General features: G+C 43.8%; 1 protein-coding gene across 1 annotated transcript in view; it reads right to left on the bottom strand.

Moving 5' to 3' along the window:
- Window positions 1-24297, bottom strand: part of LAMB4 (laminin subunit beta 4) — a 76913-nt gene that overhangs the window by 5287 nt on the left and 47329 nt on the right. Inside the window, exons 20-30 of the mRNA XM_054988363.1 lie at window positions 23183-23340; window positions 20996-21220; window positions 19990-20210; window positions 19335-19431; window positions 16171-16546; window positions 14383-14543; window positions 11092-11288; window positions 7130-7333; window positions 5935-6079; window positions 3435-3642; window positions 2017-2155 (exon numbers count right to left, since the gene is read on the bottom strand). Coding sequence (XP_054844338.1) covers window positions 2017-2155; window positions 3435-3642; window positions 5935-6079; window positions 7130-7333; window positions 11092-11288; window positions 14383-14543; window positions 16171-16546; window positions 19335-19431; window positions 19990-20210; window positions 20996-21220; window positions 23183-23340 — 2131 coding nt within the window. The remainder of the gene's footprint in view (window positions 1-2016; window positions 2156-3434; window positions 3643-5934; window positions 6080-7129; window positions 7334-11091; window positions 11289-14382; window positions 14544-16170; window positions 16547-19334; window positions 19432-19989; window positions 20211-20995; window positions 21221-23182; window positions 23341-24297) is intronic.

Genomic DNA, 24297 nt, shown 5'->3' with positions numbered 1-24297 from the left:
TTGCAAACTGGAAATCTAAATGGAGATTTCCAAGTCATTAACAGATAGGGCTGCAAAATTCAGTAGCATTCCTAAAAATGGCAGAAAAGCCTATCTCTTGAGATGCATGAAGTGGCCTGAAAACATGGTGCAAACATCAAGTATGAGCCAAGCTACAAGTGACGAATGACACTTGCCTGGCAAGTGAACAGACTTATGTGTATTCCTCCCTGTTCACTTGCCCTCCACTTGATCACTACGTGATTCTGTTCACTTGCCAGACAAGTGATCAAGTGGAGGGCAAGTGGAGCGCAAGTGAACAGGGAGGAATACACATAAGTCTGTTCACTTGCCAGGCAAGTGTCATTCGTCACTTGTAGCTTGGCCCTGAGATTGCTGTCTGAATACTGAGAAAAGAAGTAGAGCTGCAGAAAAGTGTTAAGTTAGTAGCTGGAGAGGTTTAGTTACTCCAGGGATTTCCAAATGGGGACAGGCTTCAGTAGTTTCCTTACTATTGCTTTGGCTATCAATACTACACAGTGGCAATAGGACTTCCACGTGGCAGGTTTCTCCATAGTTTCCCAGCCCCAGCATTGTCTACTCTACCTCTCCAGGGTTTCAGGCACAGAAATATCTTTCCCAATACCTACTATTTACTTATTTTATATACAGTATGTCCAGGGCTTTTTTTCAGCTGGAACGCGGTGGAACAGACTTCCGGAACCTCTTGAAAATGGACACATGGTTGGTGCCCCCACCCCCTGATCTCCAGACAGAGGGGAGTTTAGATGCTCTCTGTACTGTAGCGTGGAGAGCAATCTAAACTCCCCTCTGTCCAGAGATCAGGGGGCAGGGCCACCAACCATGTGACCATTTTTGCCTAGGGTGATTTAAAAACTCCCCCTTGTTCCAGCTGACCCAAAATGACATCATTGGTCCTGGGAGCATGCGTGCACTTTGCATGTGCACATGTGGTACCAGGGGCACCACCTCCCGCCAAGAGTTGCCCCCTGTGCTGGCAACCCACTAAGTTCCACCACCTCTTTTCCCAGAAAAAAAGCCCTGAATATTTCTATGCCACCTCTTCAGAGTCCTGCTTGAGGCAGCTTGCAATTAAAACAGGGTAACAATACAAAAAACAAGCCAATAAAAAAAAGATATTGGACAGCATGGAAAATATCCATAAAACTGAAGCATACTGTTTAAAAATCTGGTATAATAAAACCTCTAATTAAAAGCCTGGGTATAAAGATGAATTTGGATCTGGCCCCTAAAAGAAAATGAAGTAGGTGCCAGGTGAGCCTCAAGGGGGAGGGGAGGTGCCACCCCTGAAAATGCCCTGTCTGTAGTCGCCACCTTGAGATCCTTCCATCATCAACATCAGGACTGTGCTCTGCAAAGCAAATGCTTCGCAGCGACCCCATTCCTAATAAAAAAGTGGGGACTGCAGAACTCAGGGCCAAGCTAGAAGCGACAAATGACACTTGAACGGCAAGTGAACAGACTCACGTGTATTCCTCCCTGTTCACTTGCACTCCACTTGAAACCAACTTGCTCCACTGTGTGATTGAGTGGAGTGCAAGCGGAGCGCAAGTGAACAGGGAGGAATACACATGAGTCTGATCACTTGCCGTTCACGTGTCCTTTGTCGCTTCTAGCTTGGCCCTAACTTAAAAAGAGCCTTGTGGGAACTGGCTTTTGGCCACCTCCCATCTTCAACATGAATCTCCAACCTGAGTGAAACAACTGTGAAAAACACGGTCATTTGGAAGTTGAATATCAGCTCACTGCTGATTTATTTAATCATATACAAGTGTGAAAACGAATGGTACCATGAATAAGAATGGCACTTTTATTTTTTTCATCAGGTGACAAAGTAAAGATTTATACGACAGCAAAGCATCAAGATCATTTCAAGGAAGCTGGAGGCTTTGACCAGCGGACATTAAGCCGACTGAATGAAGACCTGAACATATGGGAAAATATTTACAGGAGAGTAGGTTTTTGAAAATGTGTCTGAGTATTTGCAAAGGGTACCTGTGAGATCTTTGTTCTAGTTTCTCCTATTGTTCTGTTTAATTTTGCAAAGGCCTCTTTGGTTTGTCCTTGAACGTTTTCCGCTTCTTTCAAGCTGTTTATCAATTCATCAGGTCCAGGGAGTCCTTTTGATCGCTTCCTAAGTTAAAAAAAGATATAGCTCACATCTTCAGAAGGAAAAGACCCTCTTCGATTTTAGTATTATGCACCAGGAATGAACAGAGATGTAGATTTTAGGGAACAAAGGAAAGTTTTTGCCCTGAGGCACTTATGAAAATAATTTATATGTGGAGGAGGAGGAGGAGGAAGAAGTCACTCATAAGTCTCATAAGGAGAATGACCAGCTGCCACTCTTTAGGGACCTCCAGAAAACATCTAGACTGACCTGCTGGGAAGATGCCCTTCCAGCAGAGTACCAGAAGAATAAGGAAATAGCTAAGTGTAAACATTAGACAATACTTTATGGAAAACTGGGTAGCACTTATAGATCTAGCATGCAGGGGAGAGGAGAGATTCAAAGAAATATCCTAGAGAATATAAATTGGACTCAGGAAGCTAAAAAAAGGGATGTATAAAAAGGAAGTTTTATTATTTTAAAAAACAGAGAAAGTGTGGGTGGGTTAAAAGGGGAGGGAAAAAGGTAACACAAAATACAGGTAAAAGCAAACAACACACAGGCTTTCAAATAAAAGCAATACAGTTGGTCTAACTCAGCTACATACACATTACCTAGGTCACAGCAAGTTCTTCAGAGCATGTACAGAGTTCCTTGCAGTTCCAAGAGAGTGGAGGAGTCCTTAACCCCTCTCCCACTGGTCTTGGAGTCTCCAGATGTTCCAAAGTAGGCACAAAGGAAGGGCCCAGAGAGATACTTATGGGCAATGGAGTCTGGCCAGAGCCAGCCTCCTCAGCGAGATGGATTAGAGGATTCAACCAATCTAAGGTACCCCTCCATCTCTGATGTCAACGGCTGCTGTGACCAATCAGAAAACTCCCAACATGATCTTCACACTCCATTAATGGTTCTGAACTTCCATGACAAAAAGTGGATGCAGCTCAAACTGGTTGTCCATTGTTAAAAAGGGATTAGGTCTTGCCAGGTAACTCCAATGTCTAATGGGTGAGAAAGCATCATTCTTATGTACACCGCAGGGGTCCCAGTGCACAGGCACTCTAGGTGGCACTGTTGAGCCATATTGATTTTAGGGGTTTCTGTCACAGTCACCATCAGAGCAGATTTACAGACCATCCACGTGGTTCAATTCCACATTTGTCTTAGCACTGGCTGATTGGAAAGCCACTTTGCAATGAGGGGAAACATACAAGGTAGGGACTTGAATGTCCTTTTTAAAAACCCAGACAAACCTGCAGAACTTCAATTTAGAGTTGGTTTCCACACTGCAACCTCAAGTACTTACTCTGCTTCTTGCGCTTTTCTCAAAAGGTCACCTTCCTTTTCCATTTGTGTATTTAACACATCTGTGTACGTTGCAGAGTTCTCACAGGTGGTCATGAGGGTCTTGAGTTCACCAAGTACAACTGTTAGGTCTTGGGGAGTCTCTGTCAAGCTGATGGCCAGCACATAAGTAGCAACTTTCTCGATGTCTTCAGGTGAGGCAGTCTCCTCTTGGAAGAGTGGGGGGAAACAGTGTAAGTTCTGTCTGTCCGCCTGCCCCACATTAACACAATGAACAGGGGTCATTTTGTAGAAAAAGAGCTGGAGGAACTCATTAGCATAACTCATTAGCATATGCCACACCCCTTGACATCACCAGAACTGTGTTATTAGCACAACTGATTTGCATATGCCACACCCCCTGACATCACCTATCCTGGCTGTTTTGGACCCAATCCTAGCCATTCAGGGCTGAAATTGGGCCCAAAATGGCAAAAAGGGGCTGAAAATGGCTGAAAAGGGACCCAAAATGGTCAGGATTGGGCTGCTGATAAGCGGGAGAATGATCCACCACCCATCAGAGGCCCTATCCAGGCCGTTTTGGACCCAATCCAGGCTGAAACAGGCCCAAAATGGCCAAGAGTCAGGTGGGTGGGGCCACCTGACATGTGACCCCTTTGGGGAACTGCCGGAACTGCATTCCTGTGCGTTCCCCCTCAAAATGTGCCCTGAGAATGAAACATATTTATCCAGAAAAGATGGGATTCTCTATAACAGTTGGCCATACAGTATTATGACCAGGATGGATGCGTGTGTGTGCACTGAATCTTTAAGAAAAGTACAGTACGGTTGCAAGGAAGTCAGTGTGCTCTTCCTCCAAGAATGAAAAGACCCAAATCTCCAATCTCTTCCCCACAGGTCCCCTCTTAAAAAAAATTAAAAGAAAGAAGACGGGATAGAAGAGAAAACCCGATGTACAAGTAACAGCCCTGTTAAACTGGATCATTATTTGTCAAATGTATCCCAAAAAATGATTGCCAAAACCAGTTATGCTGGAATAGGTGGCCCCATGTCAGTTTAAACGATCTCTCATTCCTATTCTCTCCATACAGATTTAAGGGAAGAATTACTAGCAGTCTGTCAGTCATTGTTTAAAATTCTGTTTTTGAAGAAAAGGTTTGATCACTCCTGAGTAATCACCACCAGTCAACAGTGGGTTGGATTTAATTCACCCAGCAAACAGTTTTGTAAACCTCTTTAAGGGTTATGTTGGTATGTTTCAAGTGGCACTGTTTTCTAGATGGCAAAATGTTTCCACCAAAACCTAACACCGTAACTGTAACTCAGCCTCTTTTAAAATATTGCATTATTTTTCTGTAGTTACTTGAAAGCAAGGACAGAAAAATGAATGAGATGGTATTGTTGAAGGCTTTCACGGCCGGAAAACGATGGTTGTTGTGGGTTTTCCGGGCTGTATTGCCGTGGTCTTAAGACCACGGCAATACAGCCCGGAAAACCCACAACAACCATGAATGGGATGGGCTCACATAGAACATATGAACAAACCGTCTTTTAAAAATTATCGAACGTTTGCATTGCAAAAATAGCATTGCTTTGAAATGATCCCAGCGTGGCCGAATTGTAGAAAGCCTCTACTGCACTCAAACCAGGCAGGATGAGTTCTAATCAGAGCTTTGGCAAATCTATAAGCATAAAAATGCACTGCTCAGTTTCACAAAACAGCATATGAAATATTCACCACACTGATAATAAATCTCCAAACGTTTGGGATTATTGGAGGGATTTTGAAGATAAGAGGACTTGTAAAGAAATTATACCGAGAGAGAGCGAATCTCTGTAGTGGGAGTAAGAGGACTGTAACCTCTAACGCCATCTCCGTGCCCTTCCCAAGTTGAACATAATGTATATAAATTATACACTCTGACCCTGACTAAGTAAGTATCCCCAAATTCACAAAGGTACGCTGTTAATAAATTAGGCCCAGAGTGTGCAGGGCTGGAGTGCCTATAGCTCTAATGCCCCTGATATATGCATTCACTCTGCCCTAATGTAATAATAACAACAACATTCGATTAATATACCACCCTTCAGGACAACGTAACACCTACTCAGACCAGTTTACAAAGTATGTTATTATTATCTTTATGACAATCACCCTGTGAGGTGGGTGGGGCGGAGAGAGCTCTGAGAGAGCTGCGACTGACCCACGGTCACCCAGCTGGCTTCAAGCGGAGCAGTGGGGAATCAAACCCGGTTCTCCAGATTAGAGTCCCGCCACTCTTAACCACTATGCCAAACTGGCTCCCATTATGTAAAGTTATGAATTATCCTAATGTACTCTAAACACTAAAACGTGCAAAATATTAGGCATGTGCTAAGTATTTGTTTTCATTTTTTAATTTTAAGTAAAAAGATGTGTTAAAAGGAATACCTCTAGTATAATATATGGGCGCACACATGAATTCAAGACAGACAAATCGAAGTTTTTCTAGTCAATTTACCTACGAGAAAGTTCTTCACTCTCTTGACTAGCTCCTTGACGGCGTCCCTTTGCATTTCAATTTGGTTCTTAGTCTTCTCCAACTTTCCATTTATCTGTGAGGCGTTCCTCTTCATATCCTCAGTCATTTTCCTGATGTTTTCAATCTGTGGATATATATTAAAATAATGAATTCTCCTCTTTTACAACTTACTTTAGTTGTTTCAGTAAACTGATCTTTTCTTGTGCTGTTTTCCTGACCTGACTGGAAACATTCCTGTAGGGATGTTATTTTCCCTGTTGGGTCGGGCAATTTTGGGTCAGACTCCCATCTGCACTGTGGTCACAATCCAAATTGGGCTCTTGAGGTGCTTGGGAACTTTGTTTCTAGCAACTATCATTTGACTCAGGACCAGGGCTTTTTTTCAGTGGGAACACGGTGGAACGGAGTTCCGGCACCTCTTAAAAATGGTCACATGGCCATGACGCGGAGGGCAATCTAAACTCCCCTCTGACTGGAGATCAGGGGGCGGGTCCACCAGCCATGTGACCATTTTCGCCAAGGGCAATTTAAACTTTAAAAAACTCCTCCCTTGTTCCAGCTGACCCAAAGTGATGTCATTGTACAGTCTTGAGTTCCACCACCTCTTTTCCCAGAAAAAAAGTCCCACTCAGGACCAAGCTAAATGTGGAGGTTTTTAAAGAGTTGGGTCTGGGGAACTTACGTTTCTGCAGCTATACAGCAGTTAAAAAGTAAATGTCTGTTAAAAAAATAAAAGAGACACCAAATGGCCTCATAATGCCTCTACAGGGGAAGGAGGGGCTCCTCCTCCCCTCAAGCCCCATGTGAGTCTCCCCCCCCCCCCGTTTTTACTGCTACATGTGCACAAAATACTCCACGTGGGGCAGAAAAAACAGGGAAAAAACCTTACTCCCCTGCTATTTTGATAGGGAGAAACAGCGTGAGGGGGAATGGAGAAGCCCCTCCTCCCCCCACAGAGGCATTCTGAGGCCATTTAGGGTCTTCTTTATTTTTAACAGCGACATCCCTGCACATCTAGCTTGGCCTTCAGAATGCTGCCGACATATAACATGTACAATTTTAGTTCCCATCTGTTATACTGCAAACAATACATATTACTTTTGATCTACAAAGTGTTCTACATGTAATAAATAAAATTGTGTGTGAACAAGTATGACTTCTGTACACGCAATACCTTATTCTCAGATTCCTGCAGTTGGGTGGCAGTGTCATTTAACGTCATGGCTGCCTGACCAGCTTTTCTAACAGCATCTGCAGAAACCGGAAGTGCTCCGCTACAGTCTGGACCGCCGCACCATTTGCTTCCCTGATTGTCTCGACATAAAGCTCCACCACATGTTGCTACAGCACAAGGCGCGTTTCCTGGTTTGCCACATATCTACGACAAAACATATGAACTCATGCTAGCAACAAATTGGACTAGGCACTGTGACAGAAAGAGATTTTGTGAAAAATTTTTTTTAATAAGATAAATGCCATTCAGGGCTTAAGGAACCTTGTCTAGCAGAGCCCCGTTAAGCCCATTCCCTACATTGGTTCAGGCTTCTAAGTTTCCACAGGCCCAGTTCTGGCCTGACACCCTGGGAGTGGAATGTGCAGCTCAGTTAACTAATTGCACCTGTGAGCTGTTGCCTAGGGAAAGGGCCTTGAGAGACAAGGGAGTCTTAGCTGTGCGAGTACTCCTTCTCAGTGCTCAGGCCAGCAACGCTGATTGCAAGTGTACCTCTGATTGGCTAACAATCATAGAAAAGATGGCTCCTCTCAGCTCTCCCAAGAACGCTACTGTTAAATAGTGGGTTCAGACACAAGGTGATTCAACAGCTCTTTATTTAGCAGGAACACAACACACACTGACAGACTGAACAGAAGCCCTCAATATATATACAGCAGCTCCACCCCCAGAATACCTGATAGCCAATGAGAATGCATACTTTAGAATACCATCATTTGCATAAACTATATACAATGTTTGAAGTAGACAGGCCACTGATTGGTCTTTATTATAGAGGACCGATTGGCTGCTGTCTTGAGAAAGTAACCAGTGATATAGCAGGGATTATGGACCAATGAGGATGCAGGCTTTGGGAGCCTTGACTGAACCTCAAGCTCAACACAGTATAGTGCATTACAATCAATACAGTAACTACTTTAGAGGCCTTGCTCGGCCCAGTACACAACAGCTACACACTCGCATTGAGACTTCGTGGGATTGTTCCATGCTATCCTTTCCATCAGCATGTGAGAGACTTTGCTCCATGCCAGGCCTGAGGACCAGACCTGCCTGGCATGGGTTATGGACTCTGTTTGCGAGTATAAGCCTCAAGCTTTCTTCAGAGAAATGCAAGTTAGCCAGCTTATGTTTTTAGTCAGTTACCTTTAGAAAGAATAGCCAAGCTATTCGTTGTTTTAATGCCATTGCTTGTGCCTTAATAGAGCGGCTCCTGCTACCTGCATACACTCTTCTAAACTAATAAACATCATTTATATATAAGCCTTGTGTCTTTGAGTGTCTGACCAACTGTGTGCAGAGTAAGGGGTAATCTATCCTTCCAGGAGGCCTGCTGGGGGTTTGAGTGGCTGTGAGCAGTATTTGAAACGGCAGGCAGGAGGTGGTGAACCCCCCCCCCCCAACAATCCTCTGATTTTAAGCTATAAGGGAACTCTTGTTAGAAGAGGAGGATTTAACGCTGTACTTTTCTTCAGGTTTCAGAGGGGAACAAACCAGAACGTTAGAAAAATAGAGAGGTCAGGGCATTTGTTTACTCTTTACTCCTTAGGGCCAAGCTACAAGTGACGAATGACACTTGAATGGCAAGTGAACAGACTCATGTGTATTCCTCTCTGTTCACTTGCGCTCCACTTGCACTCCACTCAATCATGTAGTGATCGAGTGGAGTGCAAGTGGAGCGGAAGTGAACAGGGAGGAATACACATGAGTCTGTTCACTTGCCATTCAAGTGTCATTCGTCACTTGTAGCTTGGCCCTTAGTGCCCTGAACTATCCTGTGATGTGTTGATTGCTAACCTCAGGACTTCCTCCTTGTGACATCCTTCACTTCCTCTTTTTATCTCTTCTCTCCATCTTGCACCATGGATGCAGGATTTGTCCTGAAATTTATGCCCAACCTTAGACTAGAACTATCTGCCTGTCTGTCTCTCAGACAGAGAGAGAGCGTGCTTCTCTACAAATAAATCCATGCACCCTGTAAAAGATTCTAGAGTGTCTCCTAGGGAATGTTCAGCATTCATGCAGCACACTAGATGGACAGTTTATGGCCTCACTGTTGCAGGTACGTGGATTTTAATTATTGTTAATTCATGTTAATCATGTGTATTCTTATGTAGCTTTCATAACCTCTGTAGGGATCAGCAGCTGGTCAAGAAAAGTCCAGGACTGCCTTTAAACCTGACAGTTCATTGTGTAGCTGAAGTAATAATCGCTTTATTGCTCTTTTAATTGTGAATCAGTGCCAGGTTTATTTATTTAAAACATTGATTAGCCACCTTTCCTCCACAGGTGCTCAACGCAGCTTACAGTATAAAATATAAACATCATAAATATATTTTTAAAAACAACAGTTAAAAACAAAGCTTAAACATAGTTAAAATACTTTGAAAAACTGTCCTAAATAAAACAGTTGCCAGCTGCCTCCCGAAGTGAGAGAGTCAAGAGCCGGGTACTCCTCTATGGGGAGATCGTTCCACATTTTTGAGATTTAGCCTTATGACATTGCTTTGAGAAATTAATAAGCAATATCAAGATGTATTCCAAGTGTACCTGTTGCTTACCTTTATAGTCATTTAGGGGCCCAATCATATCATTTTGAAGACAATTATGGGTTAATGTTAGAAAGATTTATTTTTGTCCCTGTTATCTTCTCTATAAGAAGTGTTACGTGAGGGGCTAATCAGGATTTTGCTAGTGGCTTCTAGTGAGATTTTAGATGAAATCTGTGTGTGTGTGCACGCACTTGTAGGGCTTCAAAACTTTGCATTTGGCAAGGCAGCCTTAAAATGCATGTATTTAGCTAAGTTTGAAAAATGTTAGGAGATCTGATTTTTATTGCATGTGTTTTTTCTACAACAGCAGGATCAGTTAGTATCTGTGCATACCTGTCAAGTTCTTGCCTAATAAAAAAGAGTTATGTCTTATTTTAAATAAAATTAACTCAAAGAAGTTCTCTGCTAGTTCATCTGGCTAGAGATCAGACACCTGGACCCCTCGTATTTCATTGTGCTGTAACTGATAATTCTCTCCCAGAGAGTTTATCTCACTTGGATCCGATAGGTAGTCTACCCCTGTTCCAGCTGATGTGGAAAATTCTCACAAGGCTGAATCATGCAGACCCCTAAACTGGACACAAATTAGATAATCCATCACACCATCACTGACCCATGTGAACTAGGCTACACTCAAGAACACACCTAAACACAGCTCTCCTTCCCAGGCGAAGACTGATTGCCAAAGTTAAATTGTTATTACTATACGGTTCTCATTCTGGAACCTTTAAGGAGCGTCTAAGGAACCACATTTAAAACCATAGATGTAGGACTATAACATGGAGACCTCCCTTTCAAGACATTCATTCCAGTTCAGCCCAGATGTATCCTCCTCCTCCTCCTCCTCCTCCTCATATAACAACAACGACATTCGATTTATATACTGCCCTTCAGGACAACTTAACGCCCACTCAGAGTGGTTTACAAAGTATGTTATTATTATCCCCACAACAAAACACCCTGTGAGGTGGGTGCGGCTGAGAGAGCTCTGAGAGAGCTGTGACTGACCCAAGGTCACCCAGCAGGCTTCAAGCAGAGGAGTGGGGAATCAAACCCGGCTCTCCAGATTAGAGTCCTGCCGCTCTTCTTAACCACTACACCAAGCTGGCAAGAAATTTGCTGTAGTAAGACCAAAAAAAGTTACTTTCCAATCTAAACCATGTTTATTGGGGAATACATCCCATTAATTTTGCTGGAACTTCCTTTCAAGGACGCCGGCCTAGTTCTACCACTGTAGGTTGCTGTTGTGCCAATATCCCTGCTCATATATCTGGTGGGGTAGTGAATCTTCACACAGGCACAAACAACTGCTATTCATTCTAGAACCCAATAACCCGAAAAAAGGATTTACTTTACCTTTTCATTGAGACTTTGAATATCTGCAGTTGTGAACGTCTTCAGCATAGCATTTTCTTTCGAGGCCAGATCATCTAACATGGCGAGGATAAGGCCTCTAGTTTTTCCTGTGTTGATGATGAGATGCTTGGTTCTGTTGGCACTCTCTCCAGCGGACAGGGTCGTTTGGTACGAGTTCTGTATTGCGTTCAGGGAATCTGAATGAAATGACACGGCTGTTTCAAGGAAGTGGTTGTGATTCTTTTTCTGGAGCACTTTATATGTTTGTTTTTACTAGTCCCAGTTCCAGTTCAGGATTTATTGCATTGGCCCAAAGGCCATTGCAAACAATAAAACAGTAACAAAAATATAAGCGACAATACAGATAAAATATACAACACAAGCTGAATAAAACATGATAAGAATTAACTATTGTGCTGGAGCACTTTATATATTCAGGAGGAATCCCACTGAAAAAGACGAGGTCCTCTCTAACAGTCAGTCCACTCACACGCCAAACCGTAGGAATCCTGTATGCACAGTGGAGTGGAGACACTTGTCCTTGCCCATCATCACCACGACTCCATAAACAAGTCAGGTGCCTGCAGCCTTTTCCCCTCGACAGGTACACCATTTGCATCTAGAGAACACGTGAATCAACCCCTGTTGGTTAATAGCTCATGGCTGGCTGTGGAGGAAGTCAAGAACTTCATTCACGGGAAGCTGGAACTTGTCAGTTCCCTAACTTAAAACTAGGAGTGTTGTTCTGTAATTGAAGTTGTCGTCAAGACAAGCATAAACTGGAGATTTTTGCTTTTTTGTCCTCCATGAAAGTGTAGCTGCACATCCTTGACTGAAACTGAATTTTGAAAGGGCTTAAATCTTTGTATAATTCAAGATGGGTTGCTGTGTCAGTCTGTCTGCAGCAGTAGAAAAGAGCAAGAGTCCAGTAGCACCTAGAAGACTAACAAGATTTGCCATAGAAGCTCACTTCTTCAGAGGGAGCTGCTGTGACTCACGAGAGCTCACGCCCTACCGTCTTATAGGTGCTACTGGACTCCTACTCTTTTCTACTGCCCCTTGTATAATTGTGAGCACCCACTGTTAGGTACTTTACAAATACTTTATCATCATCATCATCACCAAGTCACACATGCCACTACATCCTAGAAGACTTATGGCATACTGGTTTCATATTTACGTATGTATACTGCGATTATTTTTTTTTCTGCTGCTCCCTAGTGACACAAAGGGGATTACAACATCATTCTTCTCACCTCTGTTTATCCTCAAAACAACACTGTGAGGTTGGCTAGGCTGAGGCAGAGAGTGCCTAGCCCAGGGTCGCCTAGTGAGCTTCCATGGCACGGTAGGAATTCAAACTTGGCTCAACACTCTACATCACTTCCAGTGCTGGCTACATCTGATGCAATCAGACCTGGGAATTCCATCAGACATGGCAGCACGAGCACCTAGGCCACCCTAATACACTTAATACATCCTTAAACGTCTACCAAGTTTCCTTCTTCAGCAATCCCACTTACTTATACTAGCAAAAGCCTGCAAATATTCATTACCCCTGCCCAATCGCCCTCTCCCAACTGCTGCCTAACTGAGATCCCTACTTGCTTAAGCCTTTGACGCATCTTTTTGACGCAAAAACTGCTCCCTGTCCTTCACCAACTGTCCCCCTTTTCCTTTCTTTTTTGGGTCCCTTACAAAGTTCCGCCCGCTTGCAGGACGTGTGAGGTGCTGAAAGGGTTAAGTCCAGTCTGGCAGGGAGCCCTGGCAGCGAGACACACAGTTCATGTTGTCTGCCTGCTTCCCTTTCCACAGGTGAGAAAAGGCAAAAGGAAAAATTAAAAGTAATAAAACTTGTTTATGTATCCCTGTGTTTAAAAATAAAAGGCACTTTTAAATGCATTGTACTGACGGATGAGTATGCAGGAAGACTGGTTTACAAGCATGCAACGGCCTTCCCATATGTTAAAGCACACATGTGACTTCAGCAGGAAAGTCCTCAACGGGCTGTTGTCCTGGAGGGCTAGTGGTGGCCAGAAGCACCACGGAGGGGCCCCTGAGATGTTGGTGCAGCAATGACAGCAATGGGTGCAGGCTCACTAGCTGTGCATGTCAACACCTGGGCCGTTTCCAGACAGCTCACCTGCGCCCGGGATGTCACGCCACGTTTCGGATCGTGCTGGGGAAAACGCGAAATATCACGTTTTCGAAACACAATGTTTCGCGTTTTCCCCAGCACAATCCGAAACGTGGCGCGATGTCCCGGGTGCAGGTAAGCCGTCTGGAAACGGCCCTGCTGTCATCCTCATTGTGGTTGGCATCTAAGAGCCAAACTACAAGTGACGTCTTACACAGGTTGGACACTAGTCGGCTTCCCTCAAGTTTTGATGGGAAATGTAGGCGTCCTGGTTTTACAGCTTGGCTCTCCATTACAGCTGCAAGACCAGGATGCCTACATTTCCCATCAAAACTTGAGGGAAGCCGACTAGTGTCCAACCTGTGTAAGACGTCACTTGTAGTTTGGCTCTGAGCTGAGTGAGCCTTCACTGCCACCAGCATGCACCACAGAGGCCTCTTGCCTTGCTCGAGACCCGCTTAATGTCCTAACTTGCCCCATTTTCAGCCCTAGCTGCTTGGAACAACTTGGCACTCTCTTATAAATTATGCCAGATGCCTGGGCCAGTGTTTATGGGATTTTGTGCATTTAGGTATGACTATCTAAACACACGGGCTGTATGTCAAATATAAAGGATGCATGCATTCAATTGTACTGCATTCTGTTTTTAATGTGTCTGTGAACAGCAACTGGCTACAAATCAAGTTCTTGCTGACATTTGGTTTTAAATACACTCACATGCTCTTCTTGTTTAATGTGCAGCATACAGCTTTTGGGGCAGTAATTCACACTGAATACAAAGTGATCTCATAAGCCCTTGCCTTTCACTTAGTACCTTTGCAAACATATCATTGACCTGTTCCCATTCTACAAGTATGCCACCAGGGAACCCAACCAAGAGGAGAACAGATTTTTTTTTAAAAAAACCTTAATATTCTCAGGATTTCTTAAGGATAAATTAAACCTGGGCTGTTTCCACACGGCTCCCCACTGCTCGTAACAACGCGGAAGATCGCGTTTTCTCACATGAGATTTGCGTGACACGACGTCGCGCAAATCTCGCGCGAGAAAACGCAATCTTCCGTGTTTTTTGCACAATCTTCCGCGTTGTTACGAGCAGCAGGGAGCTGTGTGGAAACGGCCCTGTTGTTTATCTTCCACACTAGCCTCTGTACCTTGGCAGTGCCTGCAGCTAATACTATGATACAGCTCAATTTTCTTCTGCAGGGATTCTGACAGATGATCGGTATCTTTCCTAAGGTCTTCTATCATCTGGCTGAAGTCAGGAAATTGATCCATAGATGCAGGTCGCAGCAACAATTGTGAAATTTCTTGTCTAAAACAAAACAAAACAGGCCATCAGTCGTGTAAGATTTATGGGTTGTTTTGCCCTGGCTTAGATGCTATTAGGGTGCAGTTTTGTCCCCAAAGCATCATGGTACTTCCATATGCTTCCTGGGTTTTCTGCAGCTTTTTTGTGATGTTTTGGAAAAGGTCATAGCAAATCCTGAATGGTGCCCATGTGGAAGGAAAAGTCTTAATTCTCCCAGTCCTATCCACATCGGCACCATTTTTCCTGCATCAGTCATTCCCTTCTGCCTCCAGAGAACTTTTTAAAAAAAATCTGCAGCTGACATATCTTTATAGTGTTATTCAATCTATCTACTAGTTTCTCTGAATCCCTTGTTTTCATTTGTTAAAATAAGTAACTCTGTAGCCCCTTTTGTTGCAGAGATGCATTTCTCTTGGTAACTCTGCAATGAAAAGGTTAACAGACTTACTTAAAATAAATGAAAGTTGGGAATTCAGAGACATTAGCAGATAGATTATTATAATGGTATAAAATATGTCAATTGGCAATCCCCAAAATGTCCAAAAAAGCCCCTGGTAGTGCTGGGATGTTGCTATTGACTGCCATGAGGGTCAGGGAAAATATTGGGAAAGCACACTAGCCCTGGTTTTAACATGTAAAATAATATTTGATAAAAGAAATTGATAAGAAAATCTTATTAATATATACATTATTTCAGGCTGTCTTCAGAAATACCATGCCCACTGGATTTTCCATTTTCTGAGTTCATAAGTGGAACAGGAAATCTATAGTGAGTAAGATGTACAGTTTGTTTAAACAGTAGCTTTTTAGTTCACGTCAGTAATTTACACAAAATGATTAATTCCAAATTACAAAAGGAATTTTGTAGTGCTGTTCGGAATGAAAACATATGCAGAATGAAAAAGAAAACGCCAATTTGGGGCACCAGTTAACGTCAACCTGGGATTGGAGTGAGTAAAATACCCTCTTCTGGAAAAACGGCATGAAGAATGGCTGATGCTGAGATGTGTGGACAGATGTGTGGAACGCTATCCAAATGCCCTGTCCTTGTGCCACTTTCTGGTGCCATCTACCCCCACCCTCCTTTCCCTCTAGCATCTGCACAGAAGCACAGACTGGATGGAAATCTTGCCGGGCCACTGCAGCTTGGTAAGCCTCTCCCATCCTCTTTCCCAGCTGAGTTGCCCTGTAAAACTTGCCAGATTTACATCTTCGGAAGATTGGCTTTTCTAAGCCAGGCCTAGAATAGCATTTGTATTATAGTGATTAACTAAGCAACTTCCTGTTCTAGAAACAGGGATCTTATTCCCCCAGTAGGGGTGGAGGATCCCCGACTCTGACCTTTCATCTCCTGCCACTGTTTACCTAGCCGGTGGGGGGAAAGGTGGGGAACGGGCCTCGCGGGCATGCTCTTGGGGCCATCGTGATGACGTCACTGCAGGCTGAATCAGGCCCATTTGGGACTCAAATTGGCCCGCTGTGAAGTACATGCATGCTCCCAGCCTTGCATGATGATATCACTTCCTGAAAAGAGCATTCCTGGACAACTAGGAAGGTAAGCGCTGGGTCCTCCCCCTCCCGCTAGGAGCGTAAGAGGACTTGGCAACCCTATCTAGAAAACAAATCTTACCGAATGTAATCACGAAAGTTCTCAATGTTCAAAGACATGTCTGATGACAAGATAGGGCTTTTCAAAATTCTTTCTATTTCAAAAACTGTATCTTCATAGCCTTTGAAGTCTGCATCGCAGCCAGGGATTACGTTCTTCTTGTCTTCTAGGGTCAAAGCAAATCTCATTAGTTTTTGGATTCGCTGAGATAGGGATGTAATTACATTATCCCACTGATCAAAACAAACATGGCAGCGCAAACAGGAGGGAAATTCATGGTGGTAGCCCCGAGCACATTGGTCACAGAACCTTCCAGTGACCCCAGCACGGCAGTGGCATATTCCGGTATCTTTATCACATTCACGTTTCAGAGTTCCATCTTGAGTACATTTGCAGGCTGGAAGAGAAAAAAGAAGCAATCATAAAGCGAATAAAGTTATAAATGTATTTTTATAAATGTAACATGTGCTTAGTGTCATGTCTGGCTGTGCCCATTCATCCATGCCAATATTTCTTTTGTCAAGTATATGCTTTATTGTCTAGTGTAACTCCATTTCCTGCCGCCAGGGTTTTAGTGGGTTCTTACAAGTCCCCAGGTGGCTGTCTATTTACAATTTTGAACTCTCTTTTGGATTTTACTAGTTTAAAGCTGGTCGTGAACTGAAATAAATTCATTCATTCATTCAACTCTCTTTTGGACTATGATGTGTCTTCTCTCTCCTTAGCGTGATAGCACAAATATGCACAATGTTCTCACACAGAAAGAACAACAAAGAATTGTTTGGGAATTGGGAGGGGGAAGGAAAGTCAGGTAAATAGGAAGGTATTTTTTTCCATGTTGTCATTCTTGTCAAACTTCTAGTAGAATTGCTTAGAGCCAAGCTACAAGTGACGAATTACACTTGCCTGGCAAGTGCACAGACTCACATGTATTCCTCTCTGTTCACTTGCCCTCCACTTGATCGCTACGTGATCAAGTGGAGGGCAAGTGGAGCGCAAGTGAACAGGGAGGAATACACATGAGTCTGTTCACTTGCCAGGCAAGTGTAATTCGTCACTTGTAGCTTGGCCCTTAGTTGCTTACATTACTCCTAAGCAGACCTTTGGATATGAATATGGAAATGAACTCATCTCTGAATAAAAGTCATTTAATCAAGAACCTGTGTCTTGCTACAATGAACCAGGGATCTGCCTGCTGTGTTCTGTAATCCAGAGTCTGACACTTAGCAATAATAGACTAACATGTTGCTCTCCTTCAAGAAGCGAGTGAGAAATTGTCATCTACAGATGCTGGAAATGGAACACAACCACTCTTGCTATGGGTCCTCAATTCATGTGCAGGCTGTTCTTGCTTGGTGCACGTGCATGTCGCTTTCATGGGAATTCCCTTTGTGAGATTGTATCTTCAAGTGAGCCCAACTTTGTTTTCACTGCAAGGCTCCTTTAACTTGCCAGCTTGCATTTCTTTAAAGTGTGTCTACTATGGGCAAAACTAGAATGTTACAACATGAACGGTGTGTTCAGAATGCAGGTCATGCCAACGTCCTATAAAGCAGGCAATGGACTGTTCAATTGTAGCAAAGTTTTATTCAGATCTGGTATTTAATACCATAAACATTGGGGAGAACTGATATCCCGGTCAGATTCCCTATTTGGATTTGGTTTTAACTGGGAATACTGAATATATTTGGCCATTATTCCCTATGGGGAAAACTACACTGGGAACTAGGTGGCATTTTTCTAGCAAACTTCACCAAATTTGCAGGGAACCTAGTCCTGCCTGTCCACTAAAGTTCCCCCAAGTTTCAGAAAGATTGGACCCTGAACAAGCTGCCCCCTGCCACTCTCCATTGTTTCCTGTGGTGGAAACATTTCCAAGGCTTTAAAGGCAAAGAAACTTTCAGTGAAGGAGCAACCCCTGGCCAAAAGCCACTTCCCAATCCCAGTCCCAATGCAAGCCGAACCAACAAAGCTCAACAAAGACAAACTGACGCAAGGGGACCAACATCACACCAGGGAATCCCACCAGAACCAACATCACACCAGGGAATCCCACCAGAACCACCGTCAACAAAGAGAATCTCAGCAGAATTAAACTGAACAAGGAAGGACACCGTTCCAAGTCAAACAGAACCAGTGTCGCTCAAAGAACCCAGGCAGGCAGAACCCAGGGCCTGTGCAAGCACAATGGAACCAAACCCAAATCGCAGGATCCCAACAGAACCAATGTCAAAAAACCAAACTCAGCCAGACTGAAGCAAGGAAGGACGCTGCTGCAAGCCCAACAGAGCCAACAACCAACATCAAACCATTACCAGTCAAGCCCAGGAAGCCTGCAAAGGAGAGAACCTCTCTCATTCACTCCCTCCCCTCCTCCTCTGGGGGAAAAAGTCCAGGAAATCCTTGGAAAGTTGGACTGTTTCTCCAACACTGATCTATTTGGTATCCTGATTTTATTCAGGATATCCAAATAATACTGAATCAGCAATTATTTGGCATGTATTTGGTATACCGAATACTGAATCACACACCTCTACTGTTCAATGCATGTGTATATGTGAATGGTGTGCATGTGTGTGCGCATATGCACATGCTTCCCTCCACGGAACTGTTTCTACACAGCCCTTTTTTCCTGGATGGAGTGCCAAGGCCAGAAACAACCACCTGCATAATGCACAAAGGCTATAGAGTGGCTGCGTCAGAGGGAGAAAGTCTGAACTTTGCATAGGAGCCAACATCCTTCTGGTAATTTAAGTGCTCCTCTCCCATTTTATAGGAAATTGGCATTATCCACATTACTACCATAATGTCAAGTTAGCCCTGTACTACATGTGATGGAGTCCTTGGGCCAAGCTACAAGTGACGAATGACACTTGAACGGCAAGTGAACAGACTCGCGTGTATTCCTCCCTGTTCACTTGCCCTCCACTTGATCATGTGATCAAGTGGAGAGCAAGTGGAGCGCAAGTGAACAGGGAGGAATACACGCGAGTCTGTTCACTTGCCGTTCAAGCGTCACTCGTCACTTGTAGCTTGGCCCGTTGTCTGAAGGTGCATAATAGAGGGATACTTCTGAAGTTAAAAAGGGCTTGGCCAGCCAGAACCTGGATGAGAAACATCTGGAAGAACATCGCCCTGGAGGTCCAGCATGAGAATATAAACATAATAAAGTTCATCCCACTTACATATACAATGGATCTGGGGATCGCCAAAATAGTTTTCGTCACAAGCATCACAACGCCTTCCAGAATATCCTAATTTACACGAACACTGGCCTGTAAACTGTAGAAATGGTTGTATGTAAGTGTATTTTTCTGGAATAACTCTGTATAGGATTACAGTGTTTGCTTCTGTTTCCTAGAAAAATTGATCAAGTTTCATATTTCTCACATTGAATTTCAGAGCATGTCCCAATTAGCATTCTTGTATTCAGGGCTTTTTTTCTGGGAAAAGAGGTGGTGGAACTCTGTGGGTTGCCCTTGGAGAAAATGGTCACATGGCTGGTGGCCCCGCCCCCTGATCTCCAGACAGAGGGGAGTTTAGATTGCCCTCCGCGCCATTGAGTGGTGCAGAGGGCAATCTCAACTCCCCTCTGTCTGGAGATCAGGGGGCGGGGCCACCAGCCATGTGACCATTTTCCAGAGGTTCCGGAACTCTGTTCCACTGTATTCCAGCTGAAAAAAAGCCCTGCTTGTACTTTTATTTTGTTTGCCTTGTACTATCTCAATATATATTTTCATAGGCGTTTTGTGTACATACATGCTTCTTTCTAGCACTGATTGAATCAGAAGAGGCCCTAAACATATATACACAATGTGATAAGTAACTCAGCAATCTTACCTGATCACACAGATTGTTTTGGGAATGTTTCGGATCACAGTTACAGATCTGGCATCCAATCCCCTGGACCAGGCCCCAGTAGCCAGAAGCGCACTGGTCGCACTTGGAACCAGTCACATTTGGTAAGCAAGGACATGCTCCGGTCGTTTGGTCGCACATGCAAAAGCCATTTCCAGATGGGCATTCTCCTGGGTTCACACCCAAAAGGTTGCAGTTACATTCTGACAAGAGAGTAACATAAATGATCAAAGCTTTAAAATAGTTTCTATTCGCATTTTAATAAGGGATATAAATGAACTTAACCTGAGGCCCTGTTCTCAGCTCGTTCTCTTTCTGTCCATCTATCAATTGTTTATTGCACTATTAATGGCAGGTCCTCTTCTGCCTTCTCTCTTTCTGGCATGCAACTGTTCTCGGTCTTCTGTTATTTTCTCTACACACTTTGTATACTTATAAAAGTGTGTTTCCAAAACTTTCCCCTACCTTTCTGATACTTCTAACTGGCTGTTTTGTTGCCATCTCAAATGTAATATGGCTATGACACAGTGCAATCCTAATTTTTCCTAATAATAAGCCCCATTGAATAGTCCTGAGGATTCTGTATAGGTCTGCTTAGGGTAACTCTAAGTCCATTGAAATCAGTAGGCTAAGACTGGAGCACCTCCACAGAGAACTCCGTTAACTTCTCAACTTTCCTCCTTTCCTTTCCTTGACGATCTTCTGCAGCCGCACTGTCAACCAGGCAAGAAGCCACAATCTAAATCCTAGTACACTTCTAGCCCAATAAAGGGGTTCTTCATAGTTATCATTCCAATCTCAAACCATCACAACAAATCCTCTGCCATGTCATTGTAGTCAAATAAATTATATTAATGAATTTATTTCATTTCATGCTAATCTTTTCAATGCAATTTTTTTGGGGGGGGAATGACAAAATCCACCTTCTGAGTCTTTTTCCTCACTTCCAATTCTAAAGTCTCCTGCAATCAACAGGTTCCTCACTTACTTCTACAGTTCTGACGAAGCGCTGATCCGAAGTAACCCGGTTGACAGAACTGGCAGTTTGGTCCATGTGTATTGTACAAGCATTTTAAGCACTCTCCCGTGATCTTGTCGCAGGATTCTGGATCTGCCACATCAATATTATTATTGCAGAAGCATGGAAGGCACTGACCCGCTGCGGTCTTTGGATCTGCATAGAACCCATTGGGGCACTCCTCGCAGCGATCACCTCGAAAAGATGGAATTTTGCAAACCGTGATTATGAAACAAGTTTAGCGGATACATTTTCTGACGGGGCAGTCACTGGAATACTCTCTACTAGGCACAGTTTTCCGGAAGTAAAATCACACTGATCCATTCACCATAACAGTACGGGAGACTCACAGCAGCATTTCTCAGGCTTTATGAAATTACGCCCCTTCCCATCATCGTGAAACTTCATAGATCTGCAATGAGTATGAAACCTAGAGACTTCATCAGGCATTTGTCTCCAGCTTTTAGAGTATATACATTAGCCACCCTTCTTGCATCGTCTACTTACGTAGCTCTCATACATTCTCCTGCCCCTGCCCGCCCGACTCCTTTCCCTTCTCCCCATGTTACTTTATTGTGTTGGACCTCAGGTTCTTTGGGCTCCTTTTAAAAGAGGAATCATACAGGGTGGTCTGTGTTCAGTCATACAGTTAAGCAGGGCTTTTTTTCAGCGGGAACGCGGGGGAACGGAGTTCTGGAACCTCTTGAAAATGGTCACATGGCTGGTGGCCCCGCCCCCTGATCTCCAGACAGAGGGGAGTTGAGATTGCCCTCCGCGCCGCTCCAGCGGCGCGGAGGGCAATCTAAACTCCCCTCTGTCTGGAGATCAGGGGGCGGGGCCACCAGCCATGTGACCATTTTCTCCGAGGGCAACCCACGGAGTTCCACCACCTCTTTCCCCATAACCGCCCCCCCCCTGCAGTTAAGGAAAAGTGATCTTAAGTTTTGTCAAGAGGCGACAGTTTCCTTCAGTTGCCCCTCTCACATAACACAAGTGTCCTTGTTTTCACAATTCTAATCTTTGGAGACCTGAACATCTACAGGGGTTCTAAGTTCCTGGCAGCATTGGGAAGGTGGATTTGGGATATGGGCAGAACCTGAGGCTAGAAATAACTTCCCACTACCCATTTCCATTTCCATGTTTGTCTCCTGCCCTGATTGCTGGTCCTCTCGAAAAGGGACTTTTGACAGCTCTTCTCATTTTCTGTCATTTCACCAGGGAAACTCTGATCTGTTACTGTCTATAGGTTTATTAGCAATAAGACATGCAAAATGTTTCGGTTTGTGAAACAAAATAAGTAGAGAAAATGACAGAGCTATTACAGCAATTCTGCACAGAGAGTGTAAGAATTGATTGTATTGTTTTATTATTTATTTATTACTTTCAACTTTTATTCCGCCCTCCCCGCAGAAGCAGGCTCAGGGCAGATTACATCAATAAAACATAATAAAATGTACACCTTAAAACAGTTTTAAACCAACAGGAGCACAGCAATAAAATATCCATTTAAAATATACAGATAGCAGCAATCAGCTAGTCGGCCTCGGGAGCAATCAGTCTGCCACTTAAAACTGCCGTTTAAAAACTGGATGGTGGATGCCTGTAAGGGCCACGCTAGAGGCGACGAATTACACTTGAATGGCGAGTGAACAGACTCGCATGTATTCCTCCCTGTTCACTTGCGCTCCACTTGATCGAGTGGAGCGCAAGTGGAACACAAGTGAACAGGGAGGAATACATGTGAATCTGTTCACTTGCCATTCAACTGTAATTTGTCACTTCTAGCTTGGCCCTAAATAGGGAGGGATGCGATCTTCCCTTCTCCTCCTCTGTTCAGGCCGGTGGAGGCCTAGCCTAGCCTCAACCATACGCCTGGTGGAACATCTCTGTCTTACAGGCCTGGCGGAAAGATAGTAAATCGTACTGGGCCCTGGTCTCACTAGATAAGAGTTCCACCAGGTTGGAGACAGGACTGAAAAGGCCCTGGCTCTGATCGAGGCCAGGTGGGCCTCCCTGAGGCCAGGGACCACCAATAGTTGTTTATCCCCGAATCAGAGCATCCTCTGGGGCACATATGGGGAGAGGCGACCATGGTCCCATAATTCTCTTCAAAATAATACAAAAGTATGCAGCGCATAAAAACGGCCAGCTTCCTACCTGTGTATCCCGCCAAACAGTTGCAGACTATTAGCAAAGTCCAAGGATCCCGGTAACAGGAATGTGCAAAATGCCTATTGCTTGAAGGAGAACCAGGGCACAGGCATGGGTGGCAGGGCTCTCTTTGGAGAGGGTTTCCATAGTAACCATCTAAACATCTGTCAAGAGAATACTGAACAAAATCACATCTAGAGGATTCTCATCCCATGCAGACAAATTACAATTCATTATTCTTCTTTTTAAAAATGCTGCGCCTTGGCCTTTATAACAGCTCTGCGTATTTTAACACAGAATGTGCGAGGCTTTGTTAGTGTCATAGTTTATAGACTCGGGGGATGTGCCTTGAACTGGTTTAAATTGTTTCTCATGGAACGACGACTGCTGAGTAAAAGGAGAAAGCGCCAAAGCAGGCTTATAGCTGAACATCAAGAAGACAAAAGTAATGACCACTGGGAAATCACACAATTTTAAAGTCAACAATGAGGAAATTGTGAAATTATTCAAAATTTTCTATTCCTTGGCTCAATCATCAACCAACAGGGAGACTGCAATGAAGAAATGAGAAGAAGACTGAGATTCGGAAGAGCAGCTGTGAGGGAGCTAAAGAAGATCCCTAAAGATAAAGATGTCTCTCTGGGAACCAAGATCAAGATAATCTAAACTGTGGTATTCTTCATTACTATGTATGGATGTGAAAGTTGGATTGGTGAAGAAAGCTGTCAGGAAGAAAATTGATTCATTTGAAATGTGGTGCTGGAGAAGAGTTTTGCAGATACCGTGGACAGCCCAAAAAGACAAATAAGTGGGTACTAGATCAAATCAAGCCTGAATTCTCCCTAGAAAACGGAATGACAAAACTGAGGCTATCATACTTCATGGAATGGACTCAAAGAGTTGCTATTGAAGAACAGCTATCTTCAGTGTGGGAATTATCTTGTGGGGTTCCACAGGGCACAATCTTATCTCCCATGTTATTCAACCTTTATGTAAAGCCTTTAGAATAACTTATTTGTAGCTATGGAATTTAATGCCATCAGTTTGCAGATGACACTCAACTCTGTGTCTTGTTAGCTGAATCTCCTGGTGATGCAGTAAAGGTCACGAGTTGATGCTTG

Source organism: Eublepharis macularius, chromosome 9, assembly GCF_028583425.1.
Source record: "Eublepharis macularius isolate TG4126 chromosome 9, MPM_Emac_v1.0, whole genome shotgun sequence".
Taxonomy (NCBI): Eukaryota; Metazoa; Chordata; class Lepidosauria; order Squamata; family Eublepharidae; genus Eublepharis; species Eublepharis macularius.
This window is presented reverse-complemented; position numbering and strand designations above follow the sequence as displayed.